General features: G+C 37.2%; 1 protein-coding gene across 2 annotated transcripts in view; it reads left to right on the forward strand.

The window, feature by feature from the left end:
* Positions 1-1,070: 1,070 nt before the first annotated feature.
* brms1 (BRMS1 transcriptional repressor and anoikis regulator) overlaps positions 1,071-16,507 on the forward strand; it is a 28,157-nt gene continuing 12,720 nt past the window's right edge. For both annotated transcript variants that reach the window (XM_081348477.1, XM_081348478.1), the window contains exons 1-7: positions 1,071-1,201; positions 3,125-3,352; positions 3,668-3,758; positions 3,989-4,116; positions 6,653-6,732; positions 11,944-12,028; positions 13,710-13,802. In XM_081348477.1, coding sequence (XP_081204603.1) covers positions 3,139-3,352; positions 3,668-3,758; positions 3,989-4,116; positions 6,653-6,732; positions 11,944-12,028; positions 13,710-13,802 — 691 coding nt within the window. In that variant the 5' untranslated portion in view covers positions 1,071-1,201; positions 3,125-3,138. The remainder of the gene's footprint in view (positions 1,202-3,124; positions 3,353-3,667; positions 3,759-3,988; positions 4,117-6,652; positions 6,733-11,943; positions 12,029-13,709; positions 13,803-16,507) is intronic.

Consider the following 16,507-nt stretch of genomic DNA (forward strand, 5'->3'; position numbering starts at 1 on the left):
TCAAATATTATAATAAGAGGGCTAATAGTCTCACTCAGTGCTCTTGAAATCCATTCCCAGCAGGTGTTTTAGGAGAGCTTCTCCCATCACATACTAACACATGACATATCAATCATACACTGAAGCTCCCTCACATCCCATCCCATTCACTTGTGTAGCACATAAAGTCAGGTACAATGGCAACTGTCCAAGACTCAACTGTTTTCTCCCTTTTTTATTTTTTTTTTGCCCACTTATTGTTTTTCTTTGAGCCCCTCATTTTCATTTTCTCTTTTTAGCTTGCTCCTCAGCGTTTCATCTACATGAGTCACTTTTCCTACTTTTCAGATGTTGCCTTAGGTTAAATTTATGTTATAACAACCAAATGAATTTAATCATGTTTGAGGAATATACATGGGGGAAAAAAGGCAAAAGTGAAAATCTTTTTCAAGTTTTAGGATAAAAAGGCTCTTGTACTTTCAGTGGTTCTGTTTTTTAGGAAAGGAAGTTGACTATATACAGAGCATTTTTTTAGAAGCATTAACATCTATTAACATAAAATGAAATCATCGGTTTTTATCATTACGTGGACCTTGTAGTGCTGTTCATTTCTCTTTTTCGTGTCCAATTGGACCGCGAACTGAAAGAATCAACTGGACTCAATTATTTGAATAAGAAAAAATGTAAGCTGTTGTGATCAAGGTCATACCTTTTGAGAAAAAGTATCTTGTAGCAATACTAAACTGTTGTTTTTTGTCCAATTTTGTTACACTTTTATGCAACTTTAATAAAAATATGGTAAATAACATTTTGTGTGTGTGTGTGTGTGTGTGTGTGTGTGTGTGTGTGTGTGTGGCTGTTTCAAGAACAAGTAAGCTTTGTAGTAAAATATGTGTCTCTTCTGCTCATCCACTATATTTCAAGCAAGTCTTTTTAGAGAAACCTTGTCAGTTGGTAGAAAGTTAAGCAGCTCAAAGTGCCATTGGTCTGTTTGATCACCGGATTCAAACGGACGAGACATCGATTCTTCAACTCCGAGCTTCTATTGGTTCTTTGAAGTAGCGAGGTTTGCATTGATTGGCTAGCGCCTCAAAGCGGTAGTGTGTGACAAACGTCTAAACGCTGAGGAAGTAGACTTGTCCGATGTCAACTTGCCCTGATATGCAAATTCTCTCGACAATATGTAATATTTTTCATGTCTTAAACAATAATCGACAAAAAGGTAAGCTGTTTTGCTGTGGTTTATGCACTTAGAGTTTGTGTGTAAGATCGTTGTGTATTGCTATCCCATGTCTTGCATCGGTTCATTTGCGGAGAACATTCATGGAGCGATCAAGAGACCCAATACAACGTTACGAAGTAAGATGATCAATTACTACATTGTAATTGAGACGTTTTAATAGGCGTAAACGTTTGTTTTTCACTCTCGTGCATTAACATCTCTGTACCGCGTTGAACCGGACACTTCATGTCTCTGAATGAACTGCGGAGTTGTTCAATTTGAAAACGAGTTTTTATAACTAACTTAAATCCACATTTATAACTTATGTGGAGAGCACGAGACTGTAACTATTAATGTATCTCACAGATGTTAATATCTGGGCTATAGATGTGGAGAATGAGTAATGAGCTTGTAATGTAAAGTCAGTGCTGTGCGGCCTTTAGAGGATGGACATGAGACACGTCGAGACTGTGAACGCGCTCGTAATCACATAAATCCCACTGAAGAGTGCTAATTCATCACACTACGAACTATGTCAGAAGTCTCCTCTTTCTAATTTAACATAAAGTGGTTAATAGGGTGTTAAATATCTCCTGCTGTCTCTGGGTACTGTGCTTTTAGCTGCCAGTGTCCTCTAGAGGTCTTTAGTTTGTTCATTTGTCTTGACATGCACATCAAACATTTGCTTGGAAACATTACAATTTTATGTTTGGGAAAGAAGTCTCTTATGCTCGCCAAGGCTGCATTTATTTAATATAAAATACAGGAAACAACTATAATTTGTTACAAATTAAAATAACTGTTTTCTGTTTCTAAAATATATTCTGAATATATTTAAAAAATGTAGCCTAATTTATTCTTGTGATGGCAAAGCTGAATTTTCAGCATCATTACTCCAGTCTTCAGTGTCACATGATCCCTCAGATGCTGATTTGCATTTTTATGGAAATAGTGATTATATATATATATATATATATATATATATATATATATATATATATATATATATATATATATTATTTGATGAATAGGAACTTCAACGAACAACATTTATTTGCATTTATTGAATTTATTTATTAAAGCATTTATTTAATCGAAATCTCTTGTAACATTATAAATGTCTTCATAGTCACTTTTGATCAATTTAATGTATGCCTGATGAATAAAAGTATTAATTGCTCTCCTTTTTAATCTTACCACAAATGGTATCATTGTTTCCACAAAGATGTTAATAAGCAAAAACTTTTCAACATTGAAAATAATAATAATAATATTAATAATAAATGTTTCTTGAGCAGCAAATGAGCATATCAGAAAGGATCATATGAAGATGAAGGACCACTGAAGACTGGATGATGTATAAACATATTTTATTATATATTTTAATATATAAAGACACTAGTAATGATGCTAAAAATGTATATTTTTAAATTTATTAAAATAGAAAATAATTAATTTAAATGTGTAATAGTATTCCACAATATTACTGTTTTTACTGTATTTTTGATTAAATAAATGCAGCCTTGTTGAGCATAAGAGACTTCTTTCAAAAACATCAAAAAATGTAATGTTTCCAAACTTTTGACATGTACTGTATATATACAGTATACTCATATTTGAATATACATATAATCTTGTTAACAAATTATTATGGGTCAATCACTTATGCAAGTTATCATAAACATTTTCTGATTAGAAAATATAAAGATGAAAATTGGGAGAGTAGATGAGAAAATTTACAGTGTGTTATTTTATTATTTAGTATAAGAAAATATAATTTATTTAGATTCATTTAATAAATGTATTTCCATAATTTATGTAATTTTATATTATAATTAGTGTGGGTTGTTTATTCACTGCATCAGACACCATATAATTGTACTCCGTAAGATCTTACCGTTGTTATTACACCGTTTAATACAGTGCTATAAGCAGTCATGCCAGCTCAGCCCGCTTCCAGAGAGCCAGAGGAGGAGATGGAGACGGAGGCCGACTCTGAGCTTCCTCAAACTAACGGTGAGGCGGAGGAGGAGCGAGAGAGAGATGGAGGAGAGGCCGAGGAGACGATGGAGGAGAGTGGAGAGGAGCGGGACAGCGACCTGGAGGACAGTGAGGCAGAGGAGGAAGAGGAGGAAGAAGAAGAGAGTTCAGGTCTGTTTATATCAGATTAAATGATTTATACTTTTCTCAGTGTATTGTTGCAGCTGCTGATAAAGTTGCATTGGGAGAGTAATATTTCACCATAAAATGAAATTATATTTTGCATAAAGAACATTAAACCTTATTTTTAGGGCCATTAACTGAGGGTTATACATTTTTAAAATGTTATTTTAGTACTGGAGTAATTAGGCTGAAAATTCAGCTTTGCCATCACAGGAATAAATTACATTTTAAAATATATTCAGAATATAGTCTGACTGGAATCGAAAGGAAAAGAGAATGACCTGGATTGGATCTCTCTTTCAGAAATGGATGATGAAGATTGTGAGAGAAGACGATCACAGTGCCTGGATGAAATGTCTGACCTAGAAAAACAATTCCTGGAGTTAAAAGACAAGTAAGAATACTTCTTTCTTATAGGTTTGGGCTAGGTGGCATTTCTTTTTTTAGTCCACAAGAAACAGGATCATTATCTGGGATGGATGGGCTTAAGAGGAAGCCTACCAACAAAAATCCATATTCTGTATTGTATTGTTCAAACAAATTGTATTGTTTGAAGAACATTGACTACATTGTGGCTACAACCAAATTCTGAAGCTCTATAGATTACTTTTTCATCGATTTCAGGCTTTTTCAAGAACGTCTGCACCAGGTTAAAATGAAGCTGGATGAGGTGTTGACAGGAAAGGCAGGAGAGTACAAAGAACCTCTGGCAACATTGCAGCAGAACCTACAACAGAGGACACAAGTGGCAGGTGACACACATATCTGCCTTATGATTAGAGGTCCACCGATTTATTGGTTTTGCCGATTCATCGGCACCGATAGCTGATTTCTGGAACTATCGTTATCTGCAATAATCCACAACGATAGTTTCTCCCGGTCGTTTACCTTTGCGAGAGCGTCAGAAAAGGCTCTGCTGTCATTACACAGTACAAGAGTGGCCTCTAGAGGCCAAATAAAAACATATCAATCCTCGTTGTGTTTTGGCTTGAAACGGAGCGGAATCAGATGCTGATGTGAAACTTCGACAAATAAAATGTATGTACACTACAGAACACGTTGTCATATTTAAAAATGATCAATTTGTTGACTAGATGCTGCATTAGTAGAGAACAGCAGTATATTTGTCGACAAGGCTGAGAGGAAATTATCAAGTGATAAGAACAATGTGACAAATCCAGAATAAATGTTTAAATGTCATGATTGTTACGGTCTATTTTCATTAGTTTCTATCCAGCTTGGGCGTTTATTAATTCATTAGCCAGCTAAGTTGCATCTCCGCGGAAGTGGATGCGCCTATATGCACGTTTCAAACTAATTACATAATCAGAGAATATTTCGATAATATTTTCAATTTGAATTGTTTGGTTTAAAAGTAGACATTTCAAGCTCTCTATAGTTATATTTCTCATGTATGTGAGGCAAGTGTACACTAAGTTTCAATTTATTTCAGGATGCGCTCCACGGAGATCGAGATGGCAGAAAGGCTATCCTGTTTGTTTTCTTTATTTTACAAAAATGGTTTGTTATTGTGAGTGTACACAAATAAATGTACAGTTTCTAATGATGCATTACTCTTATCTGTATGACCAAAAATGAAGTATTTTAAGTTCTTTCCAATGTTAACAGAAAAAATTGCAAGTGATCGCGCCAGCGCCTCTATGGCCCTGTCCCAAATGGCACACTTCATATGCACTTTCGGTCTTGTAGACTTACAATGGCTGCCGCGTGCACATGTCCGTTAAGCCCGTGTGTCCCATTTGTCATTTTAGGTTTCAGAAGGGTGCTCGCTCTCTCTTTGCGGTCGATATGTGCCCTCGATGCGCACTTTTGCTGAGCCTGCACTGAAGCGAGCTCCACAGCAGACTTCCACCCGACAGGCAAAGTGGCGTTATATCACGAAAGTGCAGACTCGTAGGAAGACCTCCAGTGTTTAGGGTTCCATTTGGGACAAGGCCCATGTCATGCAGTAAGCGCGCTATACTTCAGCTTCCACACTCTGCACAAACACTTTGACATGCTCCTAATAATAGCACACATTTATCTAGGTTAACGTTGGACCGAGCAAGTCATGTAAGGGTGCCTACTATTTAAACTGCTGTTTACACGCTATACCTGCGCTTTATTAGAATCACCCTCTGTGATTTGATTCTGGAACCAAGCATGGTCTTATATTGTTGATATTTAAAGATCGCCAGGTCGTCAGTGCCATTAACTAAGATTAAAGGGTTAGTTCACCCAAAAATGAACATTATGCCATTAATGACTCACCCTCATGTCGTTCCAAGCCCGTAAGACCTCCGTTCATCTTCGGAACACAGTTTAAGATATTTTTTAGTTTAATGTAGGTTTTGTTATTTTTGGACCAAAATGTATTTTCGATGCTTCAAAAAGTTCTAACTAACCCACTGATGCCACATGGACTACTTTGATAATGCCTTTATTAGCTTTCTGGACATGGACAGTATACCGTACATACCTTTTTTAATGGAGGGACAGAAAGCTCTCGGACTAAATCTAAAATATCTTAAACTGTGTTCCGAAGATGAACGGAGGTCTTACGGGCAAACACACACACACACACACACACACACACACACACTTGACCATGTTTTATTCAAGTCAAGTCACCTTTATTTATATAGTGCTTTTTACAATACAGATTGTTTCAAAGCAGCTTTACAGTCATAACAGGAAAATAATGCAACAAAGTTTGTTTCCAGAAGAAAATAGCGTCATAGTCCAGCTTAAGTAAGTTCAGTGATGGTTCATTTTTGTTGTAAAATATTGTAAAATATTATGTAAAATATGTAAAATAAAATATCATAAAATATATGTTATTAATATAGTTCATTTATAATATATAGTTGTTCTGGAGAAAACAGTGATGTCATCATCCAACTCAGTTCAGTTCTCATATAATGATGTCATTGCAGGCAGATCAATATTATTGTTGAATATTAAATGTCCCCAACCAAGCAAGCCAAAGGCGTTTAATTAATATTAATATTTACATATTTAATTTAAAAGTTCAATACATTTTCATGCATCGGTCAATACTGCTTAAAGTTCAGCACTATTTTCTGTTTTGATACAGAATATTTTATTAAAAAACTATTGTTTCATTTATCTTCTTTCGGCAGGCACTGCCCAACTTAGTTATCGCCGGTATAGGCAAAATCCAATATTGGTCGACCTCTACTTATAATCTCTCTTTTTCTCCTTAACCGCCGGTCTTGGATCAACTGTTGATTGTTTATTCACTGATTTCCCTGTCGCCCCATCTAGGTGTGTACAGAGAACTATGTCTGCAAGTGGTCAAACACAAACATGAATGTGAAGTGCAGGGGGCAAAACAACATTTAGAGGTAAAGTGGCACATCAGACCCACATATCTAGACATTGTTTACAAAAAGCAGTCTAAATTTATATTAAGTGTCTTTATACCATGGTCTGTCTGAATACTCGATTCTGATTGGCTGGAAAGACTGCAGTAAAGCTGTTTAATGCACAGGTAGTTCCAAGTCAGTTTAATCACCATTCTATATTAATGCACTGCTTTCATTGAAGTGCACACACACACACACACACACACACAGACGTCACTCGCACACAAGAGATCGGAAATCGCGCTGCGCACACACAGAAACATTCAGGAACACAGAGACTTATCATCAATGCTGCCCCGTGACTTTTATCAATAAAATAGCTTCACTAATGAATCGTTACATTATATTTATCATCAACGATAGGGTAACATCGCTGTTTTTTAACCCTTATGTGCTGTTGGGGATGTTTTCATCCACTATGGGGTATTTTTGAGTCTAAATTTGGCTATAACTTTTTCTGTGTTTCAGCAAATGGAATGATTTTTGGTGACAAATCTTATTTTGACACATATTTTGGGAAAATGCTTTGAAATTTTTCAAAAACTCAACAGTACACTGTGGGCAAATTTACTACCCTTTCGTTATGTTTGTGGCTGAAAACAGCCACTACTTTAAACTGCTGTAAAAATTTATCAGATAAATGTTTTTTTCAAATTTTTTTGCATAAATCTATTAATCAACCTCAGTCCTGCTCAAAAATACTAAATGTTTTAAAAAAAATCAGGATTTTAACTCTTTAATTGCCAAATTTGTAAATGATGTCACTGATTTGGGAAAAAAACACACACAAAATGACTCATTTTCAATATAAAATGTGATTGTGGACTGGATTTTTTTTTACCTTTTATCACAGTCTTGGACATGTCAAAGATTAGAAACAACATTGGTTTTGATGCATTGTTAGTTTTTGTGCAGCATCAGATTTTAACTTTTTCTCCCTCATTTACTGTTCGTGGCTGTTTTTGCCCCATTGACTTCCATTATAACCACATTTTTTGATTGCAAAGCCATGACACCATATAATCATGCATTTTTGATTGTTGGTGGTTTTCCCTGTTGGGAAGAGGTAAAATTTGTAATTTTTACTGTTGATAACCGGGTGGCACCATTAACCCTTTAGAGAGGCCTGTGCCAAAAAAAGCTTAGTTTCTGGCTTTTACATGGAGTTATATGGAGTATAACAGCATAATAAAGTGTGTGTGTGTGTGTGTGTGTGTGTGTGTGTGTGTGTGTGTGTGTGTGTGTGTGTGTGTGTGTGTGTGTGTGTGTGTGTGTGTGTGTGAACTCACCTTGATGCGTCTGAGAAAATCAAAATATGCACCTCAGCTCTCAGAACTGCATGGAGTAAACAAAAACAAAGTAAGTGTATTTATGCATCTGCTGCCTTTTGATGGTGAGAAATGCAGACTAAACAAAAACAAAGCAAGTGGATTTAAACGCGTGCATGCAAGCCTGCTGGTCATTTGATGGTGAGAAGAGCAGCAAGCAACATGAGAAAGGGCTTGACTTGTAGTGAAGTTTTAGAGATGATTATGCAGCCTGACCCTTCCAGCGAGCTGCAGGGTGTATCGTCTTCTCCCTCTGACACCACAGACTCAGGAGAGTCAGATCCTGATTTGGATGTGGCACCCTCATCATCCTCTCTAGCTTCCACTGAAGGCGAGGAGGATTCGGAGGATCCTGGATCTGGGTGGATTGGGAGAAACGGCGAAGTGTGGTTTTCCACCAACGCGGAGACAACTCCCTTTCTTCAGCCTGCCAGAGGCGTGACTCCAGGGCCGACGCGCTATGCCTTCGACAGGGTCCAGAACATGGATTCCGTGTTCAATCTGTTTTTTACGGAGGAGATGATTGACCTCATTGTCAGCATGACTTGCGTCAACACATACATGTTTGTACAGTCATACAAACATGTATGACTATGCCTTGTGAAGGCATAGCGCGTCGGCCCTGGAGTCACGCCACTGGCAGGCTGAAGAAAGAGAGTTGTCTCCGCGTTAGTGGAAAACAACACTTCGCCGTTTCTCCCAATCCACCCAGATCCAGGATCCTCCGAATCCTCCTCGCCTTCAGTGGAAGCTAGAGTGGATGATGAGGGTGCCACATCCAAATCAGGATCTGACTCTCCTGAGTCTGTGGTGTCAGAGGGAGAAGACGAAACATCCTGCAGCTCGCTGGAAGGGTCAGGCTGCATAATCATCTCTAAAACTTCACTACAAGTCAAGCCCTTTCTCATGTTGCTTGCTGCTCTTCTCACCATCAAATGACCAGCAGGCTTGCATGCACGCGTTTAAATCCACTTGCTTTGTTTTTGTTTAGTCTGCATTTCTCACCATCAAAAGGCAGCAGGTGCATAAATACACTTACTTTGTTTTTGTTTACTCCATGCAGTTCTGAGAGCTGAGGTGCATATTTTGATTTTCTCAGACGCATCAAGGTGAGTTCACACACACACACACACACACACACACACACACACACACACACTTTATTATGCTGTTATACTCCATATAACTCCATGTAAAAGCCAGAAACTAAGCTTTTTTTGGCACAGGCCTATCTAAAGGGTTAATGGTGCCACCCGGTTATCAACAGTAAAAATTACAAATTTTACCTCTTCCCAACAGGGAAAACCACCAACAATCAAAAATGCATGATAATATGGTGTCATGGCTTTGCAATCAAAAAATGTGGTTATAATGGAAGTCAATGGGGCAAAAACAGCCACGAACAGTAAATGAGGGAGAAAAAGTTAAAATCTGATGCTGCACAAAAACTAACAATGCATCAAAACCAATGTTGTTTCTAATCTTTGACATGTCCAAGACTGTGATAAAAGGTAAAAAAAAATCCAGTCCACAATCACATTTTATATTGAAAATGAGTAATTTTGTGTTTTTTTTTCCCCCAAATCAGTGACATCATTTACGAATTTGGCAATTAAAGAGTTAAAATCCTGAATTTTTTTTAAACATTTAATATTTTTGAGCAGGACTGAGGTTGATTAATAGATTAATGCAAAAAAATTTGAAAAAAATATTTATCTGATACATTTTTACAGCAGTTTAAAGTAGTGGCTGTTTTCAGCCACAAACATAACGAAAGGATGTAAATTCTAACAATGCACAAGGGTAGGCCTGTCGCGATAGTCGATAAGTCGATTAATCGCACGATAAAAAAAATGAGCTCGATAATTTTTCCGGCCGCGATAATTCCATTTGCATGCTTGTTTGTTTTCCTCGTCTCTCTCTCTCTCTACCAAAGAGACTGGATGACCACTCTCGGTTCTTTAGCGTATAGGAGGAGTGAACCCTCTTGTTGTCAGTTGCATGGTCTTTGTGTGGGGAGGCGGCGGCGCGGCACTTGTCAGTCACATGGTCTTTGTGTGGGAAAGGCGGGACTGTTTGCGGCTACTGCCGGGAGAGAGAGAAGACGCTAGTTGTGAGTTGCGACAGCGAGCCCGATCACATGAAAATGCATATCTATACCACGAATGTTATTTCTCGTGCCATTTATACGCCAAAAATAGTTTTTGCGTGCATATGATACGCTCTTTATGGCGTGTAATACGCACGCACTCCTCACCCCTAATCCTAACCAAGTATTTTCAGTGCGTAGCATACACACGCAATAAAGTGCGTCTCCGTCTTCCCGACAGTACACAATCACTTGACAAAGTAACAGGAGGACAAAGTAACAGTGCAAAATTGTGCGATATGGCTTGTTGAGGCTTTTTTTTATTTGTTTACAAAGGTCCTAACTGTCAGTTTTGCCTGTTATGGAATGTATCACCATTTAATAATGTCTAAAGCCTAATGTTTAATATTTTTTGAAGTGCAATTTTGTTTCATTTTATATATTAACAGACATTTATTTTGTTAACAGACACTAAGAGTCCATTGCTTTCATTGTTTTTGGTTGTTTTGTTCATTTTTTTGGATATTTAAAATGTTTTCCGTTTTCAATGTTTAATATTCTTTAGAAATAAAAGTTTATAGATCGTTGAAAAGGTGTACCTGCATTATTATGCCATTATAATTATATTAAATGAAAATGGTCTCAGAACGACAATATTATCGTTTATCGCGATAATTTCTTGGACAATTTATCGTCCAGCAAAATTTGTTATCGTGACAGGCCTACACAAGGGTTAAGTAATTAAACTATTATATTGCGCTGCAAACATCAATAACAGCTTTAAGCTTTAACTGGAAAAATACCATGGTCTCGACTTCTCGTCGGGTGGTTCTTTGCCTCCACGTCATTCTTTAAAATGTATTTAGCTACTATGTACTAACATTTCAATTAATCATTTGATACAATGCAATTCTTGTGTACATACATGTTTTTACACTGTACGTGGTGACATATTTACAGTGTCCTTGTAATGTATGTTACATGTACTTACCATAGCTATAAGAGTAAATTATGCATAATTACATGCAATTAACCCTCAACCAAAACCTAATTCTACCCTAACCCTATAGTAAGTACATGTTGTTAATTATTATTACTCAGCACTTAAATATATAATTACACTGTAACAATGACACCTTAAAATAAAATGTAACCCTGTACTTTATTACACATAGCTGCATGTAACTACAGCTGTAATTAATTTCTATTAATTGCACCGTTGAACATTCACTTACACTTTAACCCACCCTTAAACCTAACCATACAACCAAACCTGTCGCTAACCTTACCCACATCCCACCACAATAGCAGCAAAACTGTTTTGCAATAAAAAATGTACACAATAAGATGTACCTAACTTTTTTTTATGTAGGTACATAGTAGTTAAAGACTCAAAAAGCTAATTGTGTGGTACCATGGTACTTAATTATACTTAATTATCATGGAACTTACACATTCATGTACCATAGAATTTACATGGTTCTGCTGCTGGGTTTTTCATGATTCAACAAACTTACATGCCTAGTAGTGGTAATACATTTTAATACACAGATTCATACACAAACAAACATGCACACACTACATTTATCATAATCTAGATGCAGCATCACACAGAACACACCACAGTGAAAAAACACTGCTGCAAATAAATACGTGCATGTCTCTGCCAAAACAGTTGTGTGTGTTGTTTGTTTGTTTGTTTGTTTGTTTGTTGACAGTGCATGAATCGTATCGAGTCAGTGTGTGTATGTAATGAGATGCTCATTTCTCTAGAGTGAGAGGACACTCTTGCTTGATGCCATGAAAACAGAACTGATGGAGAAGATCCGCAGACTGGAGGATGACAAACAGAGCTCAGGTACACACACACACACACACACATTTACCTGGCTATCTGAACAGGGATGTAGCTTCTCAATCCCTAAGCTTACTACAGGTCAGGTGTGCTACCTGACTAAAATCTCGGGCCGTATTCACGAAACATCTTAAGGCTAAAAGTATGAGAAAATATTAAAAATCATGGGCGTGTCAGTCCTAATTTTAGTCCTAAAATTTTTCTCTTTTTCCGTCACCACTTCTGTCACCACTTGCCTTCCAGATTAAATCCTGTTCCAGTTGCTAATTAGTCATTTATCTGACAGTTTTATCCAAAAACAGTACAATTATACAATTCACCAAAGGCCACCAATTAACAGTTTGTAGTCGAGATCAGAAAGTGTGAATGTACAGGAATCACACATGCCACAACTTGGTCTCAGCTGCTTTGTGAATAGGTTTTAAGAGGAAACTCTACATAATAACTTTTACTGCTGTTTAGGAGAAGTCTTAGTGGTTTTGTGAATACGGCTCCTGTTATCTTATAATGTAAGTCAATGATATCTGTATAACAGTATAGCAAACTACTTGCATAAAATGCATATACTTATCATAAGATGATATTTAAATGCTCCGTTTTATGATCAAAGCTCTGTAGTTTTTGTTCTGTGGGACAAAACATTTAATGCAATGCAATACAGTGATGATTGAGAGTTTTCTTTATAAAAATCAGTAAAGATTTCACTGCAAAAAGACACATGGTCCATGACCTGAAGGGGGGTATTTTTAGAATGATACTAAAAGTCCTTTTACTTTACTCTTTAAAAAATAAAAAAATAAGTTTGATCATGTTGATAATTTAGGCACCTTAGAAATGTGCATTTCAAATATGATACAGTAAAGCACACTATAGTGTTACCATTAAACACTCTCTACTGCTATGTCAGAGCTGAGAGAGGAAGCGATTGTTCGGGTCACGCAGTCTCTCAAGTTCATGCAAATCTCTAAACAGTGTCCCTAAATTAAAACAAATTATTGTTGTATATTTCTATTTATAAAAATAAGATACATATAGAATATTACTTATTTTATAATAACAAAAACATTATTCACTTTATTTATGAAACACTTTTTCAAGAGGGGGTTTTGTCCTACTTGTGGCAGGGTTCCCACGGGTCCTTGAAATCCTTGAAAGTTTGTGAATCTAAAAAAGGCCCTGGAAAGTTTTGGAAAATAAACATACATAGATACAGGTCCTTGAAAGTGCTTGAATTTATTTTGTGCAAGAAGTTTTCTGAAAAAAAAAACTCCATATTATTCCCTCCGGTCAGATGAAAGTGTTATTTCGCCAACACTCCGTGGCCTATGAATACTAGCTTGCTTGATTTACGTTAGTTACGCACATCTATGTGTTACGTTAAGTGTTTCCCACGTGAGGTGCTTTGTGTTGTGCATTGTTCACGCACGCACAAAACTACTGCGATGGTACCTCAACGTTTGTTGTTGAACACAACAGACGTGTCCCCACATTAAGTCCTTGAATTTGAGGGTACCTGGAAAGTCCGTGAAAGGTTCTTGAATTTGACGTTAACCAAGGTGTGGGAACCTTGTTGTGGGGACATTTTTAAGCATATTTGTCCTCCAGGAATTGCTACTAGTTGTTAGAAACACATACAAATACTCACCAGATCCTTAAACACACAAACTTGGTCTTTATCAATCAGAATGGTGGAATGATGAAGACAAGATAAAGAAGTGTAAGCGAAGTCGTCACCTGATTCGCCCAGACAGGAAAAAGAAGGCGGCTCTTGTGTCAGGTAATGAACTGTTCTCTTTATATTCAGATCCATCTCTTCTTCTCTTGTTCAGTCACCACTTGCCTTCCAGATTAAATCCTGTTATGGTAATGTTCCAGTACCAACAGTTGCTAATTAGTGATTTATCCAACACTTTTATCCAAAAGGTCTTACAGTACATTAATACAATTCACCAAAGGCCACCAATTAACAGTGTGTAGTCGAGATCAGAAAGTGTGATTATACAGGAATCACACATGGCTTATTTCATTTAATTAAATAGCGGCATTAATCTTTCATACAACATGCTGTCTTATTGTTTGGACCTTTTCTGAGAAGGAAATTGAGACTAGACCTCATATACTCAGGCATGAAAACTCCTCACCTTTCGGCGAAATTCGCCGTTTTAAAACCTAAAAGGGTCACCTACGTGATTTGTGCAGATCCGATGAGAAAATATTTTAGGGGGGGGGGGGGGGGTGTTCGAGGTCGAGGCCAGCATTTATCCCCTATAAAGTTACCATAAACTTCGCAGCTTTAAAAAACAATCATCATTCCGAATGCCGAAACATAACAGCCAATACGAGTCAGAGTAACGTTAGGGCAGAAATGTTAATGTTTTCAAAGTCTTTTACACCGCGAGTCTGACAACTGGACACACTGCCGAACAAAGAACCGCACGTCGGAAAGCAAGCCTGCAGGGCTCTCAAGTTTTACCAAAAGCTTGGAGTGAGATCACATGCGGTTAGGGGAGGAGCCCTAATGGAGCCCCGCCCCCATATGTCCCCGCCCCTCAATTTTACCCCTTGTTCATAATTAACCAGCCTAAATTGAAATTATAACAATTGATAAATCTGATAAATGACAGAGCAATTCATCACATCAAATATACTCTTTAATGTTATATTTCAAAATTACAAATAAGTTATACAAAAATGTGTCTAATCAAAATGGTATAATTATTTATTGTGTGGTGCATGGGACATTGTGAACAAATGACATATTAGAGTATTATTAAGGTGTGTGTGTGTGTGTGTGTGTGTGTGTGTGTACAAGAGTACACACTCCAGCTTATGAAATGTGTTTTGTGTTTGAAAAATACAAATGCAATGGCAATGATTAATGTATGTTTTGACAGGATATAAAATATTACCCAGAGCACTCTGCTTTAATACATGTAGCCTTAATGCAACTAGAAAGACTATTAATACAGTATAATATATAATTTAAAATAAAATAAACAAATTTAAATGTATTTGAAATAAAATGAAGAAATATATCTTCATTCCTTCCCATACCCACTAACATTCCCTTAGTTTAAGAAAACGTAAGCTAGCCAAAGCTTCTGACCTGGTTGCAAAGTAGTTGTAGAGTTTTTGACTGCATCAATAATAATGTAAACGATGGGCTATATATTAAATGTTCTACTAGCCTAAAAATGTTAGACGAGCTTTCTTCCAACTTACCTTCTCCATCACGACGTGTGTTCACGCGATGTTGTTGGTTACCTAGTAACGAACGTACGGTGGCCGAGAATGTTTCGTCAACTTCCGTGTGTTCGCGCATCTGTGTTGCCTTGTAACGAACGCAATTTGGCCGAGATACGCGCTGGCGGCAGGAAACTTCACTTTGTGTGCTCGCGCCTCGTATACAACGTTAGATATAAAGCTCGCAGGACAACTTGGTTGGCATTGCCTTTTCAGCGTGAGAAATACACGGTGTGGCGTGTGAGCGTGTGAGCTGGTTGAATTGCGTGTCTCACGCCCAATGCGTGAGACTTGAGAGCCCTGAAGCCTGCATGTGGTAAGTTAGCTTACAATGTTAACTGTCCTGTCAGATACAGACAGCGATGTTGCCAATGTCATTATTTTTTATTTTGACATAGAAGTGGGCGAGATAATATCGCGAGCGGGCGCGGGCGCCGTGAGCGCTGAGCGAGCAGGAACAATTAACAGTTATTCATTTAAACAGTGTTAAACAGTGTTATTCATTGCGCGGCTCGCGAGCTCATATGCGGCTCGCCAAGCTTTAATTTGTGGCTCGCAGTTACATGGCGGTAAATAATACGGTGATATGATAATGCATTCACTAGAGATATTTCATAAAAACATTAATAACAAGTAGGGCTTTAACATAACCCGTTAAAAACTCAAAGTGTCAGCTCTATTACAAATTATTTCGATCGGATTGAAAGGGGTGGTTTATCGAGAGAACGTGAAAAAACTTGATCGATTGAAACCCGAAACTGAAAGGACGACGTATGACGCGCTGAACAAGCTGTTCTCCTGATTAATAAAGTGTCATATAAATGAATATCCTTTCATTCTATAATTCTCCTTTCACTCAGCATCTGTGAAGTGAAGCAGGACAACGGCTCACCAGTGCTTGTTTCAGATTATCATACAGACGACTAGTTTGGGGCATTTTTAATGCGTGATAAATAGTAGTAGTAAATATTTTTTTTTTTCTCTGAGACCCCATGAAACGCGTAGATCAGCGTCCCATTGGTTCTTTTCTTGATTGACACTGGGCTAGCCCAATCACATCTTTAATGTGAAGTATAGAAATATACTCTTTCAAGTATAGAAATTAGTACAAAACTAATTATGAAAGTTTCCTTTATTTTTCAGTGCATTTGTTTTACAATATATGGCTATTACTATCATGGGATTAATATTGTAACTATTATTGTAGTAGTAATGTAGACAGACACTGTAACTAAAAGA

Source organism: Scardinius erythrophthalmus, assembly GCF_964197995.2.
Source record: "Scardinius erythrophthalmus genome assembly, chromosome: 2".
In the NCBI taxonomy this organism is placed as follows: Eukaryota; Metazoa; Chordata; class Actinopteri; order Cypriniformes; family Leuciscidae; genus Scardinius; species Scardinius erythrophthalmus.